Source organism: Paralichthys olivaceus, chromosome 16 (genome assembly GCF_024713975.1).
Source record: "Paralichthys olivaceus isolate ysfri-2021 chromosome 16, ASM2471397v2, whole genome shotgun sequence".
NCBI lineage: Eukaryota > Metazoa > Chordata > Actinopteri > Pleuronectiformes > Paralichthyidae > Paralichthys > Paralichthys olivaceus.
The window spans coordinates 4,333,344-4,359,035 of NC_091108.1; the positions used below are offsets into that span (position 1 = coordinate 4,333,344).

General features: G+C 42.3%; 1 protein-coding gene across 6 annotated transcripts in view; it reads left to right on the top strand.

Moving 5' to 3' along the window:
• LOC109643851 (piezo-type mechanosensitive ion channel component 2) overlaps positions 1-25,692 on the top strand; it is a 62,486-nt gene that overhangs the window by 34,961 nt on the left and 1,833 nt on the right. The window contains exons 18-53 of one of the 6 annotated variants that reach the window (XM_020109107.2): positions 249-538; positions 2,250-2,410; positions 3,192-3,368; positions 3,474-3,596; positions 4,020-4,220; positions 4,314-4,518; positions 5,063-5,164; positions 5,367-5,532; positions 7,528-7,771; positions 7,880-7,997; positions 8,732-8,888; positions 8,979-9,068; positions 9,781-9,899; positions 10,168-10,236; positions 11,410-11,513; positions 12,086-12,184; positions 12,971-13,091; positions 13,201-13,275; positions 13,373-13,539; positions 13,783-13,976; positions 14,536-14,709; positions 15,011-15,658; positions 15,837-16,095; positions 16,405-16,584; positions 16,660-16,966; positions 20,637-20,769; positions 21,349-21,496; positions 21,593-21,804; positions 22,280-22,438; positions 22,842-22,989; positions 23,507-23,695; positions 24,097-24,186; positions 24,627-24,796; positions 24,906-25,025; positions 25,167-25,246; positions 25,461-25,665. In XM_020109107.2, coding sequence (XP_019964666.2) covers positions 249-538; positions 2,250-2,410; positions 3,192-3,368; positions 3,474-3,596; positions 4,020-4,220; positions 4,314-4,518; positions 5,063-5,164; positions 5,367-5,532; positions 7,528-7,771; positions 7,880-7,997; positions 8,732-8,888; positions 8,979-9,068; positions 9,781-9,899; positions 10,168-10,236; positions 11,410-11,513; positions 12,086-12,184; positions 12,971-13,091; positions 13,201-13,275; positions 13,373-13,539; positions 13,783-13,976; positions 14,536-14,709; positions 15,011-15,658; positions 15,837-16,095; positions 16,405-16,584; positions 16,660-16,966; positions 20,637-20,769; positions 21,349-21,496; positions 21,593-21,804; positions 22,280-22,438; positions 22,842-22,989; positions 23,507-23,695; positions 24,097-24,186; positions 24,627-24,796; positions 24,906-25,025; positions 25,167-25,246; positions 25,461-25,665 — 6,204 coding nt within the window. The remainder of the gene's footprint in view (positions 1-248; positions 539-2,249; positions 2,411-3,191; positions 3,369-3,473; positions 3,597-4,019; positions 4,221-4,313; positions 4,519-5,062; positions 5,165-5,366; positions 5,533-7,527; positions 7,772-7,879; positions 7,998-8,731; positions 8,889-8,978; positions 9,069-9,780; positions 9,900-10,167; positions 10,237-11,409; positions 11,514-12,085; positions 12,185-12,970; positions 13,092-13,200; positions 13,276-13,372; positions 13,540-13,782; positions 13,977-14,535; positions 14,710-15,010; positions 15,659-15,836; positions 16,096-16,404; positions 16,585-16,659; positions 16,967-20,636; positions 20,770-21,348; positions 21,497-21,592; positions 21,805-22,279; positions 22,439-22,841; positions 22,990-23,506; positions 23,696-24,096; positions 24,187-24,626; positions 24,797-24,905; positions 25,026-25,166; positions 25,247-25,460; positions 25,666-25,692) is intronic. The other 5 variants (XM_020109137.2, XM_069510579.1, XM_020109143.2 and 2 more) reach the window with 5 other exon arrangements.

Here is a 25,692-nt window from a genome sequence, read left to right on the forward strand (position 1 = left end):
AAACTCCCCCGGCTGAGGACAATTGTGCGATACGATCAAAAGCCTCACAACAGCTACTAAATTTATCTTGTGGTGAGATGTTCGTCAAGTAGGACTCACTGATTCCAAAACTTACAGCTGAAAAAACAACAACCCCAAAAGAATTAACTAGATAATACATCAATGTCCCTGGAAGTCCTCACAGGTATAGAATTACAGTTGAGCTTGTTTGAGTCTTTGTGTGTTAATACTTTCTGACATGTCTTCAGACTGGTGCACCAGGACGGTAGTCTGGCGGACCTCACCATGCTCAGCGCCAGCTCGGTGGACGCGGCGCTGCCCAGAGAGCCGGAGGAGGTGCAGGACAAGCAGGAGAAGCAGGAGGAGGAGGAGGAGAAGGAGAAGGAGAAGAAGCAGGCCCTGGTGGTGGTGATGGATGACACTGACATGAGTGGTGAGAAGCCAGGCAGCTTGCCCGACCTGCGGCAGTCCAGCACAGAGGAGAGCCACCACTGCAGTGCGGGGACGGGGCCAGAGCCGAGCACCGAGCAGAGCTCAGGTACTGAGAAATACACTTTCATGTAAAACTAGGATTAACCTCATTGAGCCGCATACGTCCGCCGAGGTCCAACAGTCCCCTTAGATTTAATCAAGCTGCACCAAATTACACAAACTCACATGTTGCTTTCAGACTGAACTCCCAAGATTCTCAGCAGCTTCACAGAAGGAGGTGTATGTGTGAACGCAAGTGAGAGCCTCCACCCAATATCTGATTCTGTCCTGTTGTTCTTTCTCCGCCCGTGTCCCATCTTCCATTACGTTTCGTGGAAATCCGTTTCTGTGTCATCCCGCAGACAAACAATAAACAAAAGAAATGAAACTGATGTTGAGGCGCTCATCTAGAAGCAGAGTTGTATTTAATCACTTCAGAATGTCGATGTGACCTTTTGCTCACTCCTCTAACGTCCATCATAGCTTCCCACACTGCTGGTTTTACAACTGAGACTCATACGTGCTGTGGTGTAAGCACTTTCACTCATGAGTGTAGAGACATCTCCTCTCAGATCTCTGTCGGCCTGTTGCTCCTCTGTCTGCTCAGAAGACAGATGTTGCTCTCTTGAAGAAGAAGCTCCGGCCGCTGCGCCAGCATCTGCTGCCTGTTCTCTCACCAGTCGGCTGTTAATCATCTGAAGCAAAGTCGGCTTCGCTGAGATTTATCTCCACTTTTCTGCTCTGACGTAGCTCATGCGCTCACTTTCAGCGTAACGCAAACTAACACTGCACCGTTAGCATGTTTACACAGACAGTCAGACACAGGTCCTAAATTAAAATGTTGTTTATATACACAGAAAATAAAATAGGTGATAAAATGCAGCCCTGCGGGGCCTCTGGGTTTATAATGAGCTGTAGGCCATACAGTCTATATGCTCTGTCCAAACAATGAGGCCTCTATTAAAGCCTGAGATAATGTCTTTTGTAAGACACATATACACACCAGCAAACTTTGGCTGCAGGTTTTATATCCTTTGTGAGAATATAAAGCAGAATATTCAGTCTGTATTCTCAGCTAATTGAAGTAAAACAGCTTGGAATTTGGAATTTGCTTGTTAATACAGATTTAATGTTCCATGTTTCCATCATCCTCATTTTGTTTCTATGGGAAAAAAATGCATAAACAAACCTTTAGCAGCCTCAGAAGACATGTAAAGGAATTTTGGCTTTTTCACTGACCTCAGTAATACCTGAGGTCAAATGATAAACATCAGGACCCATCAGTCAGGCTGCGTTAGCACAAACATTTTAAAAATGGTATTTGCCTGAGCCACACACTTCTGTGAAGACGAAGAATGTCATAAACACCAACTTTAATTTGAATTATAACACACGATTTGAATGTTCTCGGGTCTGATTTTCTATCCTTGGTACATACCTTTTACAACGGATTAGTTTGTAATAATCTTTGGGCAGCAACATGCCTCCATGTCACAGAGGAATAAAATATATAAACTGGCAGTTAATTACTAAGTATTTGAATGAGCTTTATAGACAATTAAAACACAGAATATCTTCAGACTGATTCCTGAGGTGTAAAGAGAAAACCACGTTTGTTCCATCTTGATAAAAGGATGAAGGCAGAATGCCAGACGTTGGATAATAGTGTTGGAACCATCAACATTTTGCAGTAACTGTGAGGTGTAACCTGAAAACACTTTTAATTGAAACCTCTTCAGTGTCTTCACCGTGTCTGGATTTTATTTCCCCTCCTCCAGATCTGAAAAACAAGTGGCACCTGGTGGTCGACCGTCTGACTGTGCTCTTCCTCAAGTTCCTGGAGTATTTCCACAAACTGCAGCTGTTCATCTGGTGGCTGCTGGAGATCCACATCATCAAAATAGTGTCCTGCTACATCGTCCTCGTCTCTGTCAAAGAGGTAAAGAAACCCGGGATTCCTCCGATGAAAGAACTCCCATTCGTCCTTCATGTGTCATTTCAGCTCTGCAGCAGCCTGTCATTTTTATTTTAGCATGTACAGGAGTTACGTGCTTGTTTTGTCCAGAAAATCAAATGTGTTTTTCTATCATTATAAAATGTCCAAAGTTTAAAGTTCTTAAATTAAAACTTCCCACTCACTAAAATATATATCAATGTAAACCAGGCTGGTTAGTAAAGGTTTTTAATAGATTCGGATTTTATGGGACCATCAACAAGTTATTGTCCACTGTTCAAAATTTGATGCCTTAGACATATAAAATTAAACTCTGAACCAAGAGGAAATCAAGCCAGATAATAACGTGGGGTCATGTGGACAGTTAGAGCCACTGGATGGAAATAAAAGTAGTAAAAGTTTGGAACAAATGGACTGAGTGGTTAACCCTGGATAAGCTCGTCATACTTAGTCTGTTAGATTCTTATTAAAATGTACTTTTATAGATCTGAATTTATGTAATGTAATAATATTTTATTTATAGTTCTTGACCCTCAGTTTTATGTTCATTTTTATGTATTTGAATTGCCTCACATTACTCTTTACTTTTATCACCCTCTTCTTATTCAAATAACTCTTAAAAGTATCTTTTAATTGTGCTTTTAAAAAAGTTGTGCAATGAGGAAACCGTATTTCTGCCAGTTGTAGTAAGACAATGAGAATATCAGGAACTAAGTATGAGCTGTTTTCTTTTTGTCCTCATTCTCTGTATCGTCCCCACGTGCAGGTGTCGTTGTTCAACTATGTGTTCCTGGCGTCTTGGGCCTTCGCTCTGCCGTTCAGTCAGTATCGGCCCCTCGCTTCCAGCATTTGCACCGTGTGGACATGTGTCATCATTGTGTGTAAAATGTTGTACCAGCTGAAGTCCATAGACCCCCCGAGCTACTCCAAGAACTGCTCTGTGGTAAACATATGTAGTAGATGTTTCTCATCCCGGGGTTGCATGAGCTACTGTACATATACCGAGTGCATGTACTGAATGTTGACACTTCATTATTCACGTCCGCAGTCGGAGACGTACTCAAGCGACCAGAAGACTGAGCTGCAGGACTCTCTGCTGTACGTAGGTCCTGTGGATCCGGCCAACTGGGTGGGCCTGGAAAAGTCTGCGGACCTGCTGGGATACCTCAGGGTGAGAAGAAGTGGAAACACACACACAGGACATCATCACAAACAATTCACATTACCAACATGAAAACAGGAAGTGGTTTTAGTATTTTAATAAAATGATAAAACAAATTGTGTTATTAACTTTCTGGACAATATGTCAACATAATAATCAGACTGCATATTAAACTACTCTCATTTATATTTCATCATTTTTCACGAATACCTATTGCAAATCAATATTCTATATTCCCATGCTCTATATTGATCAGTACACCCATTCTCTCTTCCCACTGTTTAACTACTTCCCTGCGCTTTACTGATTATAATGGCTTTTTTAAAAATGTAAATGATTGTGTGTGTGTGAGAGAAACAAATCTTTCAATGCATATTTAACAACATAAATGTCTTAACAATGAACATTAAAATGTTCTCTGTCCCCGTGCAGGACAACCTCCTGATGTTGGCTCTCTTAGCATTCGAGGTGACCATCTACCGCCATCAGGAATACTTCAGACTGAGGAACAAGCTGTCGCCTCCCGCTGCTCGGATCATCTTCCACGACACCACGCGGCAGCACCTGGACATCGGCATCATCAGCTTCATCAAATACTTCATCAACTACTTCTTCTACAAGTTTGGACTAGAGGTGCAGCGGAGAAAAGAGCTAAATATATCTATTTTATCTCAGAAACGTTGTCTCCATTCCTGCATGTGTTCACTCTTCATGTGTCGCCCACAGACGTGCCTTCTGTTGGTGGTCAATGTCATCGGTCAGCGGATGGACTTCTACGGCATGCTTCATGGCTTCGCCTTGATAGCCGTCATGTACCGACGGCGGAGGAAAGCCATCGCGGAGATCTGGCCCAAGTACTGCTGCTTCCTGGCCTGCATGCTCACCCTCCAGTACTTTGTTTGCATCGGGATCCCGCCTGCAGCCTGCAAAGGTTGGTGCTGTAAACCCAAAGCTTTTAACTAACAATGTAAAAAGCAGAGAATAAGCTAATTCTCACATTTGAGAAGCTGGACACAGCATATTTCTGGCATTTGCACTTGTTAGACGACATAAATGAATAATGGATCGTCTTAATTGTTGTTGATTTGTCATTAATTTCTGTCAATCAGCTTCTCATTTCGATTATTATTCATATTATTGTATGATCAACAACTTTAACTACTTATTTAGGCATCACAGTGAGCTGCAGTAGTGGTGCAGCAAATCAAAATGTGTATCTGTGTTAAATATCTTGGTCCAGAGACGAACTGAGGCCTTGATTTGTTTTAGATAATTACAAAAGTACATTGTTTGGTGAAACAGGACAAATCACATGAAGGTGTCCCTCGTCCTTCATGATGTAGTGTCTCTTTTTTTATTTGTTGCCACATCAAGGCTTTTATTGCCAGTCCTCTCCTTTTAAAATGCTCCATAAATAAACCTGACGTTTTCATGTGGTTTATACGTGATGATAATGGTGTGTGTTTTCATTTCAGATTACCCCTGGAGGTTTCCCAGCTCTTTTACACACTCCAATGTGGTCAAGTGGCTCTACATCCCAGATTTCCGCGCAAAGCCCAATCCATCGTTCCTCATCTGTACGTTTCTCAAACAGGAGATTCATTTTAAGTAGAAGTATTCAAAAGTAAAAATATCACATCACATATTATTGTCTTAGTTTTGTTCACAGGTAAAAAAAAAAAACCAACAACATGTTTATTGTTACACTACGTTGCTGTTTTGGGATGAATTGAATAAAACGTCATGATTGAATGAAGTGCTGTCTCTCTCTTTTTCTAGATGACTTCATGTTGCTGCTGTGTGCCTCTCTTCAGAGGCAGGTGTTCGATGATGAGAACAAGGCGGCCGTCCGCATCATGGCAGGAGACAACGTGGAGATCTGCAGAGACCTGGACGCAGCCTCGTTCAGCGTCCACAACCCCGTCCCTGACTTTATCCACTGCAGGTAACAATGCACATGGAGCTACTGAAGTTTGACCAGAGCAACATTAGCACAAATGCAGAGGAAGTAAACCGCTTAAATTATTCTTAATGGTGGTAGATTTCTACAATATACTAAAACATATAATAAAAAAATGGTGGAGCTATTAAAAACCTTTTAGAAAATATGTAGACAAATAAAACATTTGACAAGAGCAACTTAATCCAACAGAGTGTCAAATATCAAAAGTTAAATACATTATTTAAAAAAAGCATATTGTCTTTGGTTATTTTCTTTGTTTGTGGATCTAAAGAAATCAGCAAACATACTTGTTGGGTAACGATCATGAGAAAACCTCAGAGTGAGACGCTTTCGATGTCTCTCCAGTCGAGCTGCTTAGTAGAAAACTGTTGTTGAACTTGGCTGCAACCTGTGAAACTGCAGAAATCCTAAGTGGGGTGGTGCTGAACAAGAACTCACTCACTCAGCAAATCCCTTATCCTGGGTAAATATTAAAATAAGACAGATGACAGTCGCTCAGTGAGAGATGTTACTGAATACCCACCGCATGCATAATTGAGAGTGGTGGCTTTGGTCCAGTTTTTGAATCCAGAGCTCGATCCTGACTTTGCACAATAAAAAAAAAAAAAAACGAGTGAGCGGAGGGAGGGTTTTTGAGAGGCAGCGAGTTAGAGAGACAGCGAGAGCATCCTGACCTGTCCACAGTCATTGATTATGTGCTCTTCACATTCCACTGTTTTGATGCGCAAAGTGGACAAGTCTTTTATTAACGCACTCTGTGTCCATCAACAAGCCCTCGTAGAGAGAAAGAGAGCAGCGCAGCCCGTCTGTCCACGCCACGGCAGCGCTGCACTTATTCCATCGTTTCCCTCCAGGATCGAATTACGGATACGGGGTGGGGGAGAAATCCATAATCCACAAAAACACTCTGTCCGTCACTCCGCGACTCAGACGCTTTTGCCCTGTACTCTAACTCAATAAATAGCTTTTATGTATGGAAAAGGTATTTTCTCCCCCTGATGAAGAAGGACACTCACTCAGCTATTCCGGCCCATCAACGCATCGTCCGATCCAAACCCACTTCATCAGGGCCGCTTCGTAAACACTGCAGCTGTTGTTGTGGTCCCAATGTTTTCCCCAGGTCCATCAAATTAATGCACATTGCTTCCTATGTCTCCGCTGTGCACATCACATTAACGCTCTCTCACATGATAAACACAGGATCCGTCCGTGTGTTTTTAGCATGTAGGACACACACGGGACACGCAGCATAGTGCACATGTGCTGAGTGACAGGAGTCAGGTTTCAGCTCTGGTTCCCATTCATTGATTAGACTCTTACCGGTGCCCTGACGCTAAGTGAAACACTAAGTGTGATTGATGGGCAGATTACATGAGCAGCAACAAAATTAACTTTTGACTTTTGCTATGTGGTGAACATGGGTCCTCATTAGCAACTAGGCTCAACTGGCACCGGCCCACGCAGTGTCCTCACAGTGTCGTCTCTGGGACGAGCTCAGATCTGCCAATTTTTATCCTCTACCGATAAATTGGTCGGGCTCTATCACGGAGCTTTGGTCATGTGCTTAACGTGATCGTTATCGTTTGATTGAGACCACGAGACAGCAGTTTCAGTAGTTCTCTTCAAGCACGTTCAATATTATACATTTCCTTTTCATTGAAACTGCTTTTGATCACTCGTCTGGGAAGCTGATTTCTTTCTTTGGTGCAAATTAAACAGTATCACTAAGAAAGTCAGTGCAAAAGGAGCTTCTATCTGTTTATATCTGTTAAAGGTGTAAGTCTCTGCTCATCAGGTTTAATGACAAGAACATTTTCTGTGCTTTATACTCACAATATGTCCAGTTCAATTACCTGAATCCCAAGGTTGTCTAACAGTGCTTTTAAAAAATGACAGCATATAAAGAATTTTACATTCTTAATGGTACCAACTAGTCATTTCAATTCACGATCGTCTTTCCTTGCCTCCGTCCCGCAGGTCCTACCTCGACATGCTGAAGGTCATCATGTTCAGTTACCTGTTTTGGTTTGTCCTCACCATCATCTTCATCACGGGAACCACACGTATCAGCGTCTTCTGTATGGGATACCTGGTCGCCTGCTTCTACTTCCTGCTCTTCGGTGGAGACCTGTTACTGAAGCCAATCAAAAAGATCCTGCACTACTGGGACTTTCTCATCGCCTACAACATCTTTGTGATCACCATGAAAAATGTTTTGTCCGTGAGTTGAACAAGAAATAATCAGCGATAAACGAACCGACTTTTTATTTGATATAATATATAAAATGAAATATTTTATTAAAGGTTATATTTTTTGCTGTGTCCATAGATTCTGGCTTGTGGCTACTTCAACACTCTGGTGAAGAAGCAGTGCTGGTTAGTCCAGTTGCTGAGTTTGGTCTGCACCATTAAAGAATATGACAACAACATCGACCAGGAACATCTGCGTGAGTAAACATTTAACATCTTGTATTGTAGAACTTGTTGGGAAATACTTATTTATTTAAGTTGGAAAGGTTTTGGCACAACAGGAGACGTTCCTGTGATTTTTGCAGCAGATTGTGTTTTCAGAAGCATTTCTTGAAAGTGGACGTTAAACCTTAAACCCTTGTTCTATTAATTAATTTATCAAATTAATGAATCAGTGCTGCGTTCATCTTAATCCCACACACATGTAGATTAGAAAAAAAAGACAAAATGTACTGAAGGACTTGGATTCATGCATAATCAAACACAGAATTCTGTCTACGTCAACATTTTCAGACTCATAAATGTCTTTTATGTGTCAAAGCTCATTTAAATCATCATTATCACAGTTTTCACATGTTTTTTAGTTGCAGGACTTTAAACCTCTAACTGTCCTTCGTCAGGATGGGGATCAACAAACGCTGGACTCAGGCTCATCTTTGTCTCCTTATGTATTGATCCTGTATTGTATTGTGGAGTGTGTTTTGTCCCTGTCATCTGCCGGTTGTTTTATTTTTAATGATGTATTTATGATGGTTTGTCTGCAGCCCAGTTTCCCCCAGATTGGATAATAAATTTGACTTGATTTGTTGTGCCTGCTAAAGATGCTAACCCATTGCAGATTATTGGTGTTGGCCCTGCTAATGATGAAGTTACAGTGGTGTGAACAGTCATTAGTTTCATACTAAATGAAATCAGTGTACGTCTGTTCCAGCCCCTGATCAGCGCTGCGAGCTGCCCAATAACGAGGCCGGGATCATCTGGGACAGTATCTGCTTCGCCTTCCTGCTGCTGCAGAGACGAGTCTTCATGAGCTACTACTTCCTGCACGTGGTCGCTGACATCAGGGCGTCGCAGATCCTCGCATCCAGGTACAAGGCTCATTGAAGGTCATTAAAAAAGATCAAACCTACACGTGCAGCGTCCGGTTAGTAACTGATGTGTGTGTCTGTGGGATTCAGAGGAGCTGAGCTTTTCCAGGCCACCATAGTGAAGGCGGTGAGAGCCCGACTGGAGGAGGAGCGCAAATCTGTGGAGCAGCTGAAAAGACAGTGAGAATGTTTAACTTCATCTTTTAGAAAGTTTCTGTGTTCAATATAAAGCTAATACTTTGTTTTGACATTTAAATGTGAAGTTGTTGCACAAGACTTCAGTTTACTGTCTACAAGTTAAAACATTTACACGCACATATTTTCAAATAGTTTAATCTCCCTGATCTTAATTAGATCAGAGTTAAAGTAGCAGGATTTTGAAAAGCAACTATAGGGTTAGTGTTTAAAAGTTAAGTCTAACAACTGAGAATATTGGTCTTATTTGTGATTCAAACAGGAGCACTTAGTGCAACTATTGTGACTATTGATGCACATTTTATAATCTTGTGAGTATTTACAACAACGGGAAGGTGCATGAAGATAAAGTACAGTCATTAAGTTTAGTTATTAGTAAACATGACTAAGAAATCCATTTGAAACTTAGATTAAAAGCAGCTCCTGCCTCAGTCGTTATTGTTTCCTGGAAGCCTGCTCTCAGTATATCATACTACACAAAGTCAATGTATTTCCACCACTTACAGGTTCCTCAGGAGTTACTCATGAGCTCTGATAATACCCACTCACTCGCTCTAATGAGCACTCCACCGTTACATAACATACGCTGATTTCCATATGACGCCTGGAGATGTTCATGCTCAGTCTGTTAGGCCGCCACTGATGTTCCCCTGTGTCGATACTTGGTGTCTCTTCACCGTCTCTCTGATCTAATCAGGATGGAGCGCATTAAAGTGAGGCAGCAAAAGTTTAAGAGGGGCAAGGAGAAGATGCTTAGCATGGCGCAGGAGTCTGGAGACGGACAGACGCTCGTGCAGCCCGAGGACGATGACGACGGTATGACGAAGCCTGCCAGGGCCTCTTACTGTGCAGCACATATGAGAAAAAAGTTTACATAGGGTGAAAATGATGCCTAGTAGAGGTCAGGTAAGGTGGCTGAGAGTGTGTTAATGCTAACTATCATCAGAATGCAGCCATGTTGTGTAGTAATGACTATTTCATAAGCATTTGAACAAAAAGAGCAGCTTCAATTAACAGACTTAAGTTTGTAGAAAAACTGAATTTCTTATTAAAATGTTGCACTCATGTATTTGTGAAATTTTAGGGGCACATCGAACGAAAGCCAAGACCAAAAAAAAGCAGTGGTGGAGGCCGTGGGTTGACCATGCTTCCAGTAGGTTGACCAACCAACCCTCTTTATTCTCTTCCTCCACTCTGAATGGCCCTTGTGTCCTTGACCAGAACGCTGAGGATTCCCATACTGCCCCTGGGCTCTGAAGGCACCAAAATACAGTCGCATTTTACGCCAACCAGACTTTAGTCGTTTTCTGTGTCTATTCAAAAGCCCCTGTTACCTGTGTGTCTGTGTGTGTGTGTGTGTGTGTGTGTGTGTGTCTGTGTGTGTCATTATCAGTGCAGGGCAGGGTTTTCCTTAAATAGGCACAATGATATGATGAAATGAAATAGAAAATGACTAACGTTTGTATTTGACGTTGTTTAATTTAAAAAGAAAAAAAATCCTCTGTATCGCCTTAAGAGCCCACAGTAGAGAATCACTATGTTGTGAAACATTTTCACGCAAAGATATGAAGTCGACTCGCCTTTATTCTCAGTACTGGAATAAAGGATGAAGGGTTTGTTCATTCTTTGCCTGCAGACATGATCACCAAACAGGTTTTGCCCCGAAGAAAAATCCAACCCGATCCGACCAGCGATCAAACACACAAAAATGACGTGTTGCGGTGAAAACGAGAGCAGAGTCGATGCGGCGGTTGCCTGTTTGGTTTGAACTCATGTCTCACATCTTACTCCATCTCCACATGACATTTTCAAATTATTTCTCCATTTTTATCTCTTTGTCATTTGATGTTTCGTCTCCATTTCCCAGCATCCACCCCCCCAACCTCCCGCCCACTGCGATTCTGTTCAAGGACATAAGTCAGCCTTGTCTATCCCAATGCTTCTGACACTTAACCACTGTAGATTCACTTGCTCTGTCAAGTAGCTTAATGGCAACTGTGCGTAAACTGGAATAAATGATTCTTCCTTCGTGCTTTGTGGTCATAGTTACATCAGTTGTATTGATAGTTCTGATGCATTGTGTGTCTTCTGCACTTTCTGCCTCATCATGGCTCTAGTGTTCTTTAAATGTGTGTCTCTCAGGAGTTTCTACTAATATGCAGTAAATTGAATATAGACTTAAATGTCCTGTGGCTTCATTTGAACTGCATCTTTCTTTCAGCAGGGAACCGACACTGTGCCTTTTATTACTGTTGCTGTGAATACGCTGAAAGATTTCCGCCTGTGTTTGACTGAATGTAACGAGACTCTGCCCTCTGTCCCTCAGTGGTTAGAAGTGGAGACTATTACTTGTTTGAAACTGACAGTGAGGAGGAAGAGGAGGAGGAGGAGAAAAAAGACGATGAGCCTCCCAAGAAGTCGGCGTTTCAGGTGATTCCAGGGTCAAATGAGTTTTTAACCCCCCCCCCCCCGTCTCAGTTAAACAGTCATAACATGTTTTTGTTATTGATGAGGAAGTCGCTCTCAGTGGAGGTGAAGTATGAACATGTTTATTTACTCAAGGACACTTTTTATATCTCTTTAGCGAAAAACATTGTACCTTTACTCCTTTGCATTTACTGAACCCACTACCTGCAGTTACTTTTGTAATAAGTATTATCAAGCTAAATTTTCTTTACTGATTCTACAGGAAAATCACTAATGTCGGTGATATATATCATAATATTAGATTTTTTTAAACCGGTGCATCGATGCTCTGTTTTATTGTCATATATCTGAGTTGAAAACACTGCTTAAAGAACATATCACTAACTCTCACCAACATTTCTTGTGTTTTAATACTAGTATAACGTGAGTATGTTTGACTGTGTGCATTCACCTGCATGGTATCCTGGGCCAGTAAATCCTCCACTGCCTCTTAACACAGCCACTGTAACCACTAATGTTTCTAACAGTTTGAAATGTTTCCCACTAACCTTCTCCCCTCTGTTGCCTCCCTGTAGCGAGCTATTGGGAAGTTTGTGTCTGCGGTTCTGGCTTTGCCCAGGTCTATCATTAAACTGCCTAAAACCGTTCTGCAGTATGTAGTCAAGGCAGGCAAGGTACTCACCAACAGAACTAACACTGCTTGTTTTCTCTATCGTCTGCCTGCTCGCTTCGACGCCACATTAAAGTGAACTTTCCAGCTCGTGTTTGTTGATCTGCATTGTCTAAAACATCAAATCTGATCTGGAATGGAGATTTTCTTGGCTGTATATTGTTATTGTCTTGACTGTCTGGCTCAAAGTGGTTTGCATGATTTGCAGCTTTAATCTCAAATGTTTTGGAAATATAGTCGATGTTGTTTCTCCTTTAATCTCGTGGTCGCCGCTCGGACAGATTCTCAGTTATATCGTGATCCACAAATGCAATATTGATTATTATTTGTAAATACAACTATGGTCGTCATGCATGTTTCCCTGCTTTCATAAAGAAAAAAGAAAAAAAAAAGAATTGGCAGTAACTTTTTAGATTAATTCTTCATTTTCATTTGCAGTTCACTGTAAAAACAAATAACAAAACCATAGATGAAGGTCTTGAAAATAATAAACCTTGTTGTTTCTTGTACTATAATGACTGCTCTTGGCCAAACCTATTAAATATAATATACTTTTAAGTAAAAGATCAAATACCTGTCATGTTGGAAGAAATTAAACCATTTTCTTCATGGCATCTTCAAGAAATGTATGTAGTCGCACAAAGTGTTAATTTAAATATAGTCAGTATATTCATAGAGTAAACCCACCTTACATTTGTGTTGATATTTGTTTTAACTTTCTGTTGTCCTTGCACACAGTGACTTTACATCCTCTCACTGGTATTAAACCACTGCTGCCTCTGTTCTCCAGTTTCTTTACCACGCCTGGATCACAGACCCTAAAGCTGCACTCAGAGCTCGAGGAAAAGAGAAACGCAAATTTTGGAAGAAATACACAAAGGGAGTTAGACGCAGGAAAACTAAGAAAGATGGTAAGCAAGTTCAAGAGAAGAAGAACATGAAATAATGAACATTAATTATCAGTGTGAATACATTTGAATGTTATTTCAAGCATATTAAAGTTTCTTTACTCTACGTCAGCAGGTCATGTGACGATAGAGGTTGGCGACTCTGACGGGCAAGAAAAAGACGATAGCAAGCCGTCTGGTGGACCAGGTTGGTTTCATCCTCAGAGGATCCTCAAAAAAAAAAATGTACATGGAGATGTCATCATTTTGTTTATTCTGTTTGACTGTGGTTTCACTTCCCTCAGACAACATCATCAAACGCGTGTTCAACATCATCAAGTTCACGTGGGTCCTCTTCCAGACGACGGTGGACAGCTTCACCAAGTGGATGAACGACATGTGCAGAGAGTACATCGACATCTCCACGGTGCTGCGCATTGAGCGCTGCATGCTGACGCGAGAGGTCAAAAAGGTACAAGATCCTCTGCACGAACCCTCTGACTTAATTTTTAAACTTTCATTTTTGTAGTTTTGGGCATCCTCTCACTTTTTATGTGCACAACCAGCAAGTAAACAATATATTTTAGCTTTTCTCCTTGGTGTATATTTAAATACAGAACCTGCAATATCTAATGACATTAAGTTTCTTTCCCAGCGGGAATATTAATTAAAAGCTGATTAAACGGAAACTAACGAGCCCATCTCCTCTCACCAGGGTAACGTGCCGTCCAGAGAGAGCATCCATGTCTACTACCAGAAGGCCATGAGGCTCAACATGTCCAGACAGGCCAGTATGGATCAGCTGAGTGAGGACGAGTCGGTCTGCGGCTCCGCCAGAGTGCGGAGGAGGCGAGGAGGATACCGCATGGAGAGCCAGGACTCGACGGCCTCCAGAGACAGCATATCCAGGTACACAGATCCCGATGGTGGTCATCAGCCATGCAGCATGGGAGACGGAAGTATTTTAGGGAGAGGCTACAGCCTCGTGGTAATTGACGGTTATATTTTCAAAAACTAAAGAAAGCAAACGATATATAAATTCTACCAAACAGAAGGTGGGCATTTGTTTTGTTTTTTTCAGGTTTCCAATGTAATAATAAAATCTAAATTATCTTCTTGACATAACCGGGGGTAAGTGAGAAAATATGTTTCAAAACCTTTAAGGTGTGCACAGTGGTGATCATCACATCCAGCAATTTCATTTACATTGTTTTTGTTGTTGCATAAATGTATTATTCTAATAAGGCTTTATATTGCAAATATAGAATGTTGCTCGGAAACAATCCTTTTCATCGGGTCATTGCACGTATGTTTGGATTCAGCCTTTCCTGCATTTCATTTTCTGTACGTTTATGTGACAGGAATATCACTTTCATAGTCTATGGTCTGTGCCTTGTCTGTGTTACCGAACATCGACCCCACCTCATCCTCCTCACCACTGATCATTCCATCTCTCACCACCTCTCAGTGGCGTCACTGAGGCCACCACCCTGTTTTCTCGCCAGTCCACGCTGGACGACCCCGACGGGATGTCTGAGTGCATCCTCAAAACCAGCGAGCGCGCCAGGCCCAAGCTGTGTAAAATGAGCGGCCTGGAAGTGTCCAGCTCATCAATGGACAGTGCCAGCAGCTTCATGTCCAGGTGCCTGGCCTCCACATCACCCTTCACACCCATTGCACGCCTCTGTCACTTTCATTCATGATATCATTTCATCTCCCCATGAAACAAATCCGTTCGCCAAGTGTTGTTGTAATCCGTGTAGTAGTGTTTGAGTAATCCTGCTGACTAACAAACAAAACTCCTTGGCAGAGGTAATAACATAAAATGTCTTTATCTGAGAAGTCATACTTGCGTTACTTGATATGATTGTAGTTCAGTTGGACATGAAAGAGTGCGTCTGAACAGAGACATGAATGCAGATTGTGGTTTTTGTCCCCTGCAGTGAGGCGACCCAGTGCGTCACTCTCTACTCCAGACAGGGAACCACAGACACTATAGAAGAAGTGGAGGATGAGCAGGATCAAGGGGAGGACAGGCAGCAGGTTCCCTGGGAGTCCCAGCAGCTGGATGACAGTGAGGGGCCTGAGGACAGTCCCTGGGGTGAGTCCAGGGGGACAGAGATGGAGGACGGCGAGGGGATGGAGGGGACTGAGGGTGAGGAGGCTGTGGAGGAGATAGTGGTACCAAAGAGCAAGGAGGGAGAAGAAGCTCCCTGGGGATCTTTTGGCCCAGATGAGGGCACCTCCCTCAGGGTGGAGGAGGCAGAGTGTGCCCCCTCTGTCCAGGACAAAGACTTTGTCTCTGAGAGTGAAGACGGAGGAGGACAGCAGGACCTCCTGCAGACAGAGGGGCGGGTAGGGCTGATCTACACCCCCGACACGGATGCTTCCAAAGTGTCTGACGCTGACGTGCCTCCCAGCTACAGCAAGGCAGTCAGCTTTGACCGCCTGGAGGTGAGCGATGATGAGAGTGACATGGACAGGAAGAGGCGTATGATTATGACCTCTGACAGCCACTCTGACAGCAGGTCAGACATCATGTTACCGTCCATGACCACCGAGCTGACCGCCAGTGAACTGCTGCTCAACAAGTAAGTCCAACGAAGAGCTAGAGCCACACAGGAATCAGAATGAGCTTGTCTCAGATACTTCAGATGTTCAGTCTTTGTGCTATCCACAGATCTGAGTAGTGATGTTAACACTTTTCACAACAACAGTGAAGTTTGGATTTGTTAAGAATCAAACATCGATCTGTCTCCGTCTTTTCAGGATGTTTTATGACGAAGAGCTGGAGCAGTCAGATACTTTTTACCAAAGGCAGCCGCTGATCCTCCAGCTCTGCTACGCCCTCTACAACATGCTGGTGGCGCACTCTGAGATGGTGTGTTACCTGGTCATCATCATCAACCACATGGTGTCCGCGTCCTGCGCCACCCTGGTCCTCCCCATCTCCATCTTCCTCTGGGCCATGCTGTCTGTGCCGAGGCCGAGCAAGCGCTACTGGATGACTGCCATCGTCTACACTGAGGTGGAGTCACACGAGACGATGACACAACACAAGTCAAATCTTAATTTTGTCAATCGTTGAATTGCGCTACTCAGGTGGTGGATGAGACCCTGCAAACCCTCTATAATCTGCAGAGACTATATATGTTATATTTGTCGCACCAGAATGTTCTTATGATATGAAAATGTTTTACACAACATAAAAGATCTACCTTATCTCTAACTACTTGTTTTGTGTTTTTATATATATAAAGAAGACAAGCACAGAAAGCTTTTAAATATTATTATTATATTATAATTATATTGTATTCATGTGTTGTTTTTTCTGCAGGTCACCATTGTCATCAAGTACTTCTTCCAGTTTGGCTTCTTCCCTTTCAACCAAAACAAGATAGATAAGAACAAACCATATCACCCTCCCAACATCATCGGGGTGGAGAAGAAGGACGGTTATGTCCACTACGACCTGGTTCAGTTACTGGCTCTCTTCTTCCACAGATCCATTCTGAAGGTACCTGCAAACGAACCACATGTGAACAGTTAACCAGGTTGTGTGGTGAACTTTACTTTATATCTACGTTTCCAGTGCCACGGGCTGTGGGACGAGGACGACCCCAAAGAAAAGAGAGAGCCTCCTCGTCAGAGTGAGTCCTCGGACGAGGGACGAGACCGGGACGAGAGTGGGAAGGAATCTGAAGCCACCTCGTCTGTGATCAGTGAGAGGATGGGCTCCACTCACACCTTGAGGTCCATAAACTTTGGGACCTCCATAGATTCAGGAAACGTCCAGGTGCACTTCCCTCAGCAGCAGACCTACCAGCGTCGCAAGAGCTCCAGCGGAGGCTCGCACATTTCTCACCGATCTCTCCACTCGTCTGCCAGATCAAAAAGAGGTGAGGATGCCTCCTGATGTGAAACAGTTTTTAAAGGTTACTCATCATGGATCTCAAAAGAAAACCGGTACAATTCAATTCAATTCAATTCAATTTTATTTATATAGCGCCAATTCATAATTTACATTATCTCAAGGCACTTTACATTTAAAGGTCAAGACCTTAAAACAATATTAACATAGAGAAACCCAACAGTTCCCACAATGAGCAAGCACAGGCGACTGTGGAGAGGAAAAACTCCCTCATTAACAGGGAGAAACCTCTGGCAGAACCAGGCTCAATGTGGGCGGTCATCTGCCTCGACCGGTTGGGGTGAGGAAAGAAAAGTAAGGGGGGAGGAAAGGAGAGATGGGTGGAAAGCGGGGGAGAGAAGAGAGATGAGGTGGAGAGAGAGAGACCGGTAACAATTTGGCACCATCAAAATCAAGGCTAACCATAACAATAACAATGTATAGATCTACAACATGACTAGATATATTAATAAATTGCTGAGTTCTTGTAATAAATGCAGACAATGGTGATGGTGGTCGTTGTGGTCCTGTAGTCCCGGTGCCGGAGTTATCTGAAACGAGATAGAGAGAAGAGCCAGAGGGACTATGGGAGGACAAAGTGACACTTTGACATGATGACATGTTAAAACTAATAAATAAATAAATAAATGAGTGTGGGGGGGCAGAGAGACAGAGAGACAGAGGGAAGTGAAGAAGTGCTCAGTGCATGATGGGCGTTCCCCCAGCAGTCTAAACCTATAGCAGCACAACTAAGGGATGGTTCAGGACTCACCTGATCCATCCCTAACTATAGGCTTTGTCAAAAAGGAACGTTTTTAGTTTTACTTTAAATGCTGAGACAGTGTCTGCCTCCCGAACCCAGAGTGGGAGCTGGTTCCACAGGAGAGGAGCCTGATAGCTAAATGTTCTACCTCCTGCTCTACTCTTACAGACTCTTGGAACCACTAGAGAGCCTGTGTTTTGGGAACGAAGTGATCTACTTGGATAATAAGGTGTTATCAGCTCTTTGATATATGAGGGGGCGTGATTGTTGAGGGCTTTAAAAGTGAGGAGCAGGATCTTAAATTCTATTCTAAATTTTACCGGGAGCCAATGTAAGGAAGCTAAGACAGGAGTGATATGATCTCTCCTTCTAGTTCCTGTCAGCACTCGTGCTGCAGCATTTTGGACCAACTGGAGACTTTTAACAGTCTTCATGGAGCATCCTGCTAATAGAGAGTTGCAGTAATCTAATCTAGAGGTTACAAACGCGTGGACTAGTTTTTCAGCATCCTGCTTAGACAGGATGTTTCTAATTTTGTTAATATTGCGCAGATGGAAGAAAGCCGTCCTAGACACTAGTTTAATATGGGGGTCAAATGACATGTCTTGGTCGAACAACACTCCAAGGTTCCTCACAGTGGAGCTGGAAGCCAGACTGACACCATCCAAAGTGACTATCTGGTCAGACAGTGTTTCTCTGAGATGTTTAGGGCCAATTACAACAACCTCAGTTTTGTCTGAGTTTAAAAGTAGAAAATTTTGGGTCATCCACGCCTTGATATCTTCGAGACATTCCTGAAGTTGAACTAGGCGATTAGATTCATCATGCTTCAAGGAAATATACAATTGGGTGTCGTCTGCATAGCAGTGGAATTGTATGTGGTGCTGTCTGATAATGTTGCCTAAGGGGAGCATATATAGGGTGAAGAGTATTGGTCCAAGGACAGAACCTTGTGGAACTCCATGATTAACTTGCATGTGCATGGAGGAGTCATTGTTAACATTAACAAATTGGAATCTATCTGATAAATATGATTTAAACCAGTGTAGTGCTGTTCCTTTAATTCCTATATGTTGTTCTAATCTCTGTAGCAGAATCTTATGATCTATTGTGTCGAAGGCTGCACTAAGGTCCAACAAGACGAGGACAGAGACAAGTCCATCATCTGATGCCATAAGAAGGTCATTAGTGACTTTCAATAGTGCTGTTTCTGTGCTGTGATAGGTTCTAAATCCTGACTGAAATTTTTCCAATAAACCGTTACTATCTAAGTAACCACACAGCTGGTTAGCAACGGCTTTTTCTAGGATTTTGGAAATGAAGGGCAGGTTGGATATGGGTCTATAATTAGCTAAAACCTCTGGATCAAGCGTAGGCTTTTTAAGCAGAGGTTTAATAACGGCTACCTTAAAAGCCTGTGGTACGTAGCCGGTTAGCAAAGACATGTTAATCTGATTTAATATGGAACTGTCAATTAGGGGGAGGACTTCTTTAAAAAGTCTAGTTGGAACAGAGTCCAGCTGACAAGTAGTTGGTTTGGATGATGAAACTAACGAGGTCAGTTCAGGAAGATCAATAGAGTAAAATTTGTTTAGACATAAATCTGGTGCTATGGTTTCAGGACCAGACAATGAATCCGTGTTATTCACTGGGAGGAGGTCGTTGATTTTATCCCTGATGGTTGTAATTTTATTAGCGAAGAAGCTCATGAAGTCATTGCTTCTCAGATCTAGAGGAATAGATGGGTCAGTGGAGGTGTGACTTTCTGTCAGCCTGGCTACAGTGCTGAAGAGGAACCTGGGGTTGTTCCTATTTTCTTCTATTAGTAATGAGTAATACGAGGTTTGGGCATTTCTAAGTGCTTTTTTGTAATTTATAAGGCTATTCTTCCAGGCTAGGTGGAAGTCTTGGCGATTGGTGGAGCGCCACTTCCTTTCTAGCTTCCGCGATGTCTGTTTTAGAACGCGCGTTTGGGAATTATACCACGGAGCTAATCTCCTCTGACTTACTCTCTTCTTTTTTAATGGGGCGACAGCTTCAAGTGCTGTTTTTAGTGAGGCTGCAGTACTATTTACAAAGTTATCAACGAGTGTGGGAGTAAGGTTTTGATAATCTTCTTGTATTGTACTGACACATGGCTGAGAGGGAAGTGAGGAAGGGAGCAGTTCTTTAAATTTGTGAACAGTTTTGTCAGATAAACATCGACTGTAATAGACTTTCCGTCCAGAATTGACGTAATTAACAATTCTGAATTCAAATGTAAGTAAAAAATGGTCAGACAGAAGCGGGTTCTGTTGGAATATTGTTACATTTTCTATGTCAATGCCATATGTCAGGACAAGATCAAGAGTGTGATTCAGGCAGTGGGTCGGTTGATTCACATGTTGAGTGAAACCAATCGAGTCTATTATTGATTTAAATGCTGAACTAAAGCTGTCATTGGCAACATCTACATGAATATTAAAATCACCGGCTATAATGATTTGATCTGTTTTAAGGACTAATTCTGATAAAAATTCCGAGAATTCAGATAGGAATTCAGAGTAAGGGGCGGGTGGACGATAAATGATGACTATATTAATTGGTTTATGTGACGTCAGGCTTGGGTGGACGAGGCTGGTTCTAAGATTTTCGAAAGAGTTATACAAACTCTTACAAAGGATCAGACAATTTATCCAAAGCTCTGAAAAAAGGAATGTGTAATTCATATAATACAATAATGATCAAAACAAAAATAATAGATAGAAGGAATCATCCGGACGCGTGTCACACAAATGAACATCTCCTCGCGGTCTCTATCTATTGTTCTTAGGCCTTTGTGAATCTCGGGTTGTTTCAGGGACTAAATTCCTCGTCACAGATCATTTACAACTGGAAATGTGAATTGTTCCAACAGGAAGCACCACTTCCCATAACAGCAGCCACAAGGACGGCAGCGAGGCCAGCGTCCAGCAGAAGACCCGCAAACAGATGATTATGGAGAAGCTCCGAGAGCAGCTCTATAAAGGAAAAGCCTTCATCATAAAGCGGTAACGGTTCAGTTCATGAGTCGTGTCTTTAAACTCCGTCCAACGCTTTGAACGCTGTGGTTGAAGAAAGTGTGTAACTTTATGACGGCACTGATGAGAAGTGTGCTGAGCAAATATTCTGGATGCATAATGGAAGATGCACTGTGGAAAATCACATCAGTGATACAGCAGCTTTCAAAGGTCTAAATTTAGACATTTAATTACAGCTTTCCGGTCAGGCCAGTCAGTGTGAGTTGTGTAAGTGCTGCAACAGACGATCAAAACATGTTATTGGTCTAAATTTAATCACAATGGAACAAGCGGTTTCTGAGATATTACGTCTAAAACGGCAACGGACACGACTTAAATCATTTACGTTTTCTAAAAATAAGAGCAGTGACGTCTGAACCTTCACATGTTTCACAGCTTTAGGGGATTTGATTTAAAAAATAATATACACATAACTCACACACAACACAAAATCATGAGACCGGGTATTTCCACTGTGGTGCTGTGCAGTGAGATGGCAGCGTAACACTCACCTGGACAATTCCCACCTGTTTACCTTGCTCGTAACATTAACTCCTATTGTTATTATAGGTTCATGGAGATCTTTGTTCCCATGAGGCAGTTCTTCTACAACCTGACCCATCCAGAGTACAGTGCCGTCACAGACGTCTATGTGCTGATGTTCCTGTCCGACACTGTCGACTTCATCATCATCGTGTTTGGATTCTGGGCGTTTGGTGTAAGTTTATATCCGAGATTTCCGTGAACTTTAATTCTTTTTGAAAATCTCTGTATATTCGTCCCACGTTACATCTGTGCACATTTTCTCCTGTAGAAACACTCAGCGGCAGACATCACCTCGTCTCTGTCAGAGGATCAGGTGCCGGGACCTTTCCTGGTCATGGTCCTGATCCAGTTTGGGACCATGGTGGTGGACCGGGCCCTTTACCTCAGAAAGTCTGTTATGGGGAAAGTCATCTTCCAGGTGTTCCTGGTGTTTGGTATCCACTTCTGGATGTTCTTCATCCTGCCTGGAGTCACCCAGAAGTAAGAACAAACACAAGCTCCAAAAATGCTTAAGATGTTAATGTAATGTTACATTTTTTGTAGAGCTGCCCTGATTCGCTTGATAATCAATATGTAAATTGTCAGAAAAATAATTGACAGTCAATCAATGAAGTCATTTTTAAAGTAAAAGAGTCAAACATTGTTGGATCGAGCTTCTCTTTTGCTTCTGGGAACTTAACATTTTCATTATTATAGGATGTGCTTGATTAAAATGTGTAATTTAAAAAAAATCAATAATTCAATGCAACACTTACTCAGGAATTTTTAATATAAAATTCTGAAAGTAAGTTCTTCTGTGCAAACAGCAATGACTCATGATTCTGAATGTTTTACATCTGGCAAGAATTTGTCTTGCCCTTTTGACAGTGACAAAATACAAACCATCTTTCTTTAACCATTTTCACGCACACTCTCTCTCTCTCACTCTCTTTTCTCTTTTCTTTTCCTCTTGTAGGCGTTTCAGTGAGAACACAGTAGCTCAGATGTGGTATTTTGTCAAGTGCATCTACTTCGGCCTGTCGGCCTATCAGATCCGCTGTGGTTATCCCACCCGCGTTCTGGGAAACTTCCTCACCAAGAGCTACAATTATGTCAACCTCTTCCTGTTTCAAGGGTGAGTTCAGCCGGAGAACAATCATTTCTCCCAGCTGAGTAAACAGGTCCAAGGCCTCAGTTGTGTCAGGATTTCAGTTTGACGCTGCAGAAAGATTTCACCATCAGCAGGGATTAGTTTCAAAGATGAGAACACAAATGACACATTTCTAATAATTGTTTGTCTTTTGGGTATCGCCATTTACATATTCAGCCTTTTAATGTCATGTCATATAATCAGTTCAAACCTTTGTCATTTCCAGAATCGTATATGTGAGAATTTGGTTTTTAACATCACTGTAAACTGTATCAGATAAGATTTCCATTTGCTAAGTAAACATCAGAAAAGTTACCAGAGCAGTGTTGAGTCTGTGATTAAATATCTAGTTTTTAGTTTATTTACTGTGACAACTTCTTTAATCCAGTTTCCGGCTGGTGCCGTTTCTGACGGAGCTGCGTGCCGTGATGGACTGGGTTTGGACCGACACCTCGCTGTCTCTGTCCAGCTGGATCTGTGTGGAGGACATCTACGCTCACATCTTCATCCTGAAATGCTGGAGAGAGTCTGAGAAGGTGTTTTTTTATCGTGGCATCAGTCTGGTGTGAAAAGAATCGCTCCTCAGAGCCAGAGCCTGTCATTCAGGAATTCAGGCTAAAATTCATTTCTATCAAAGTCGAACATTTTCTTCTAAAAACTCCCTCATGTTTCTACTTTATGGCTTAAGAAGAATAATTTCTGATCTGCTCAGTGGTGGATGAAAGCAAAATTTATGGGCTCTAAAAGAGATATGTTGTGTGTGTGGTGCCCAGTCTTCCCGCTGGCGCAATAAAAACGTCTTTATTCTCTGCCTCTCTATTGTAAATATTGCACTCTTGCAATCTGTCCAGGTTCAATCTGCAAGTACCTCCTGTACTTCAAGTTTTTGTTCCATCTTTACTGATATTGCCCTGAACAGATTAATTGTCTGAATGGATTTTAAAAAGTGCTGGCACAAAATACACAAGTGTCAGCAGCTCTCAGCAACTCTACCGACTCTAACTACTGTCGTCTGTCCATTTAAAAGAATCCTTCTCGTTGTTCTCCATGTAGAGGTACCCGCAGCCCCGAGGCCAGAAGAAGAAGAAGGTGGTGAAGTACGGGATGGGAGGGATGATCGTGATGCTGCTGATCTGCATCGTCTGGTTCCCGTTGCTTTTTATGTCTCTCGTCAAATCTGTGGCTGGAGTTGTCAACACGCCGCTGGACGTCACGTTTGAAATCACCCTGGCTGGTTTTCAGGTGAGGACGTGTTTTCTTTTGTCAAACCATGTATAGCAACACAGGGTCAGCAAGGAAAATAACAGGAAACCAGAGCCTGTTAATGTCACAAAACAATCTTTTGATTTCAAGTGCAGGTACATTTTAAAGGTTTAGTGTGTGGAATTTAGTGACATCTAGTGGTAAAGGTGCAGCTGAACACCCCTCACCTCAGCCTCCACTTCCTAACATAACACAGAAGCTGTGGCAGACTTCAGCTCAAAAGGTTTAGTTTAGTCTGGGCTACTGTAAAAAAAACATGGCGGCCTCTTCAGAGAGGACCTGCTCCTGATGTAAATATAAAGTATTTAAATATAAAGGCCCATTTTTCAGGGTATTAACACGACTTGAAGCTGCTTTCTTTAAATGTCCTCTCCTTGCAGCCCATCTTCACTATGAGCGCTCAGCAAAAGCAACTGCAGAATGTGACGCCTGACGAATTTGAAAAGTTTAAAAAGAGATTTGCTGACGACGTAAGTATAAAACAATATACGTTATAAACATCAGCCCCCACACATATAATGCATGTGTCATCGTGTTTATGTTTTTATTGTTTGCTGTGGAAAAGACGAGTGGCAGCACCGATCACAGGGTTAAATTCCCACATCATTTAAACTGCTCTTTTAAACCAGGCAGTGATGTTGAGACATTTAATTTAAAACCACTAATTGTGCTTGAGACAAACTTAGGAAGTCAGGGGAGCTTTGAAATCAGTTGGACTTATCCTCTGGAGAAAATAGGTTTTTGTTTTTGTGTAAAAATCACAATCAATCCAACAGTTATTGAAAGATCCACACGTAGCTTTGTAGTTCAAATCTTTAATAAAACTAAACATAACATATCAATGTAAAATGCATTAGTGGGAGTCTCTCTTACAGTGTGTTATTAATTGTTTTTGTGTTGGTGTTGTTAGGAAGCCCTGCAGTGGCTGGAGGGCTACATGCCAGAGGATCTGATCATCGCTGAGCTGAAAGGCAGCTCCAACTCTCTGTGGACCATCAGCCCACCCAGCAGATCCAACCTGATCGACATGTTGGGCACCGCTGAGGACTTCTCCATCACTGTGACCTGGTCTGTGCAAAGGTATGACAAAACGTCCACTCACCACTGTATCTCATCGTGTAGGAGTTATAATATAATATGATATAAAGGTGGCACGCTCACAAACACCTGCTCTTCCTCTTAATCTCAGAAACCTCAGTCTCGGTGCCAAGGCTGAAACAGCGGCTGGGAAACGAGTGACGTCTCTGGACCAGAAAACTAAGGAGGACCTCATAATTGTCCTGAATGGGACAGGAAATGCTTCTCACGTGTGAGTCTATCAGCTGCACTAATATCATTCAGTCCCACAGATAGATTCCTGTACGTACTGTATATACTCTGTGTCATCATTTATAATGTATTTATGTATTTTGCTACAGTAACAGCCTCTTTTCCTCTTTTTTCTCTGCAGGACTCTAACAAATATCTTTCCTCGTTATATCCGAGCGCCCAGTGACTCCGATGCCAAACCTGTCGACCACCTTTATAAAGGTTACAGTCGCCTTCTTTATCGCTGCATAGTTCAAGATTTAATTTCTGTTTGACAAGAAAAAAAAAACTACACAGCGAATAAAAACCTGTGCCACCAGAATCATTTGAAAGATTTTAATATTACAATAAAAGCATGAGACTGTATTGTTTTTGTAATTGATGTAGTGTTTAATGTTTTTGTTTTATTCTGACTGAATTACTGCCACAATGTCAGATGAAAAGATGATGGACATAGATTTGACGTTGATGCGACCTGAGAGTGGCTCCGATCAGATCCAGGAATGGTGGATTGTCAACCAGACAGAGCTCGGCCCGATAGAGAAGAGGACTCCCAAAAACATGTTTGCAGCCGGGCTGGAGGTTTACGTGTTCAGTGACCAAGTCAGTCCGCCCAGTTTGGGATTCCTGGCTGGATACGGGTGAGTGACCTTAAAAACTGTGGAGTT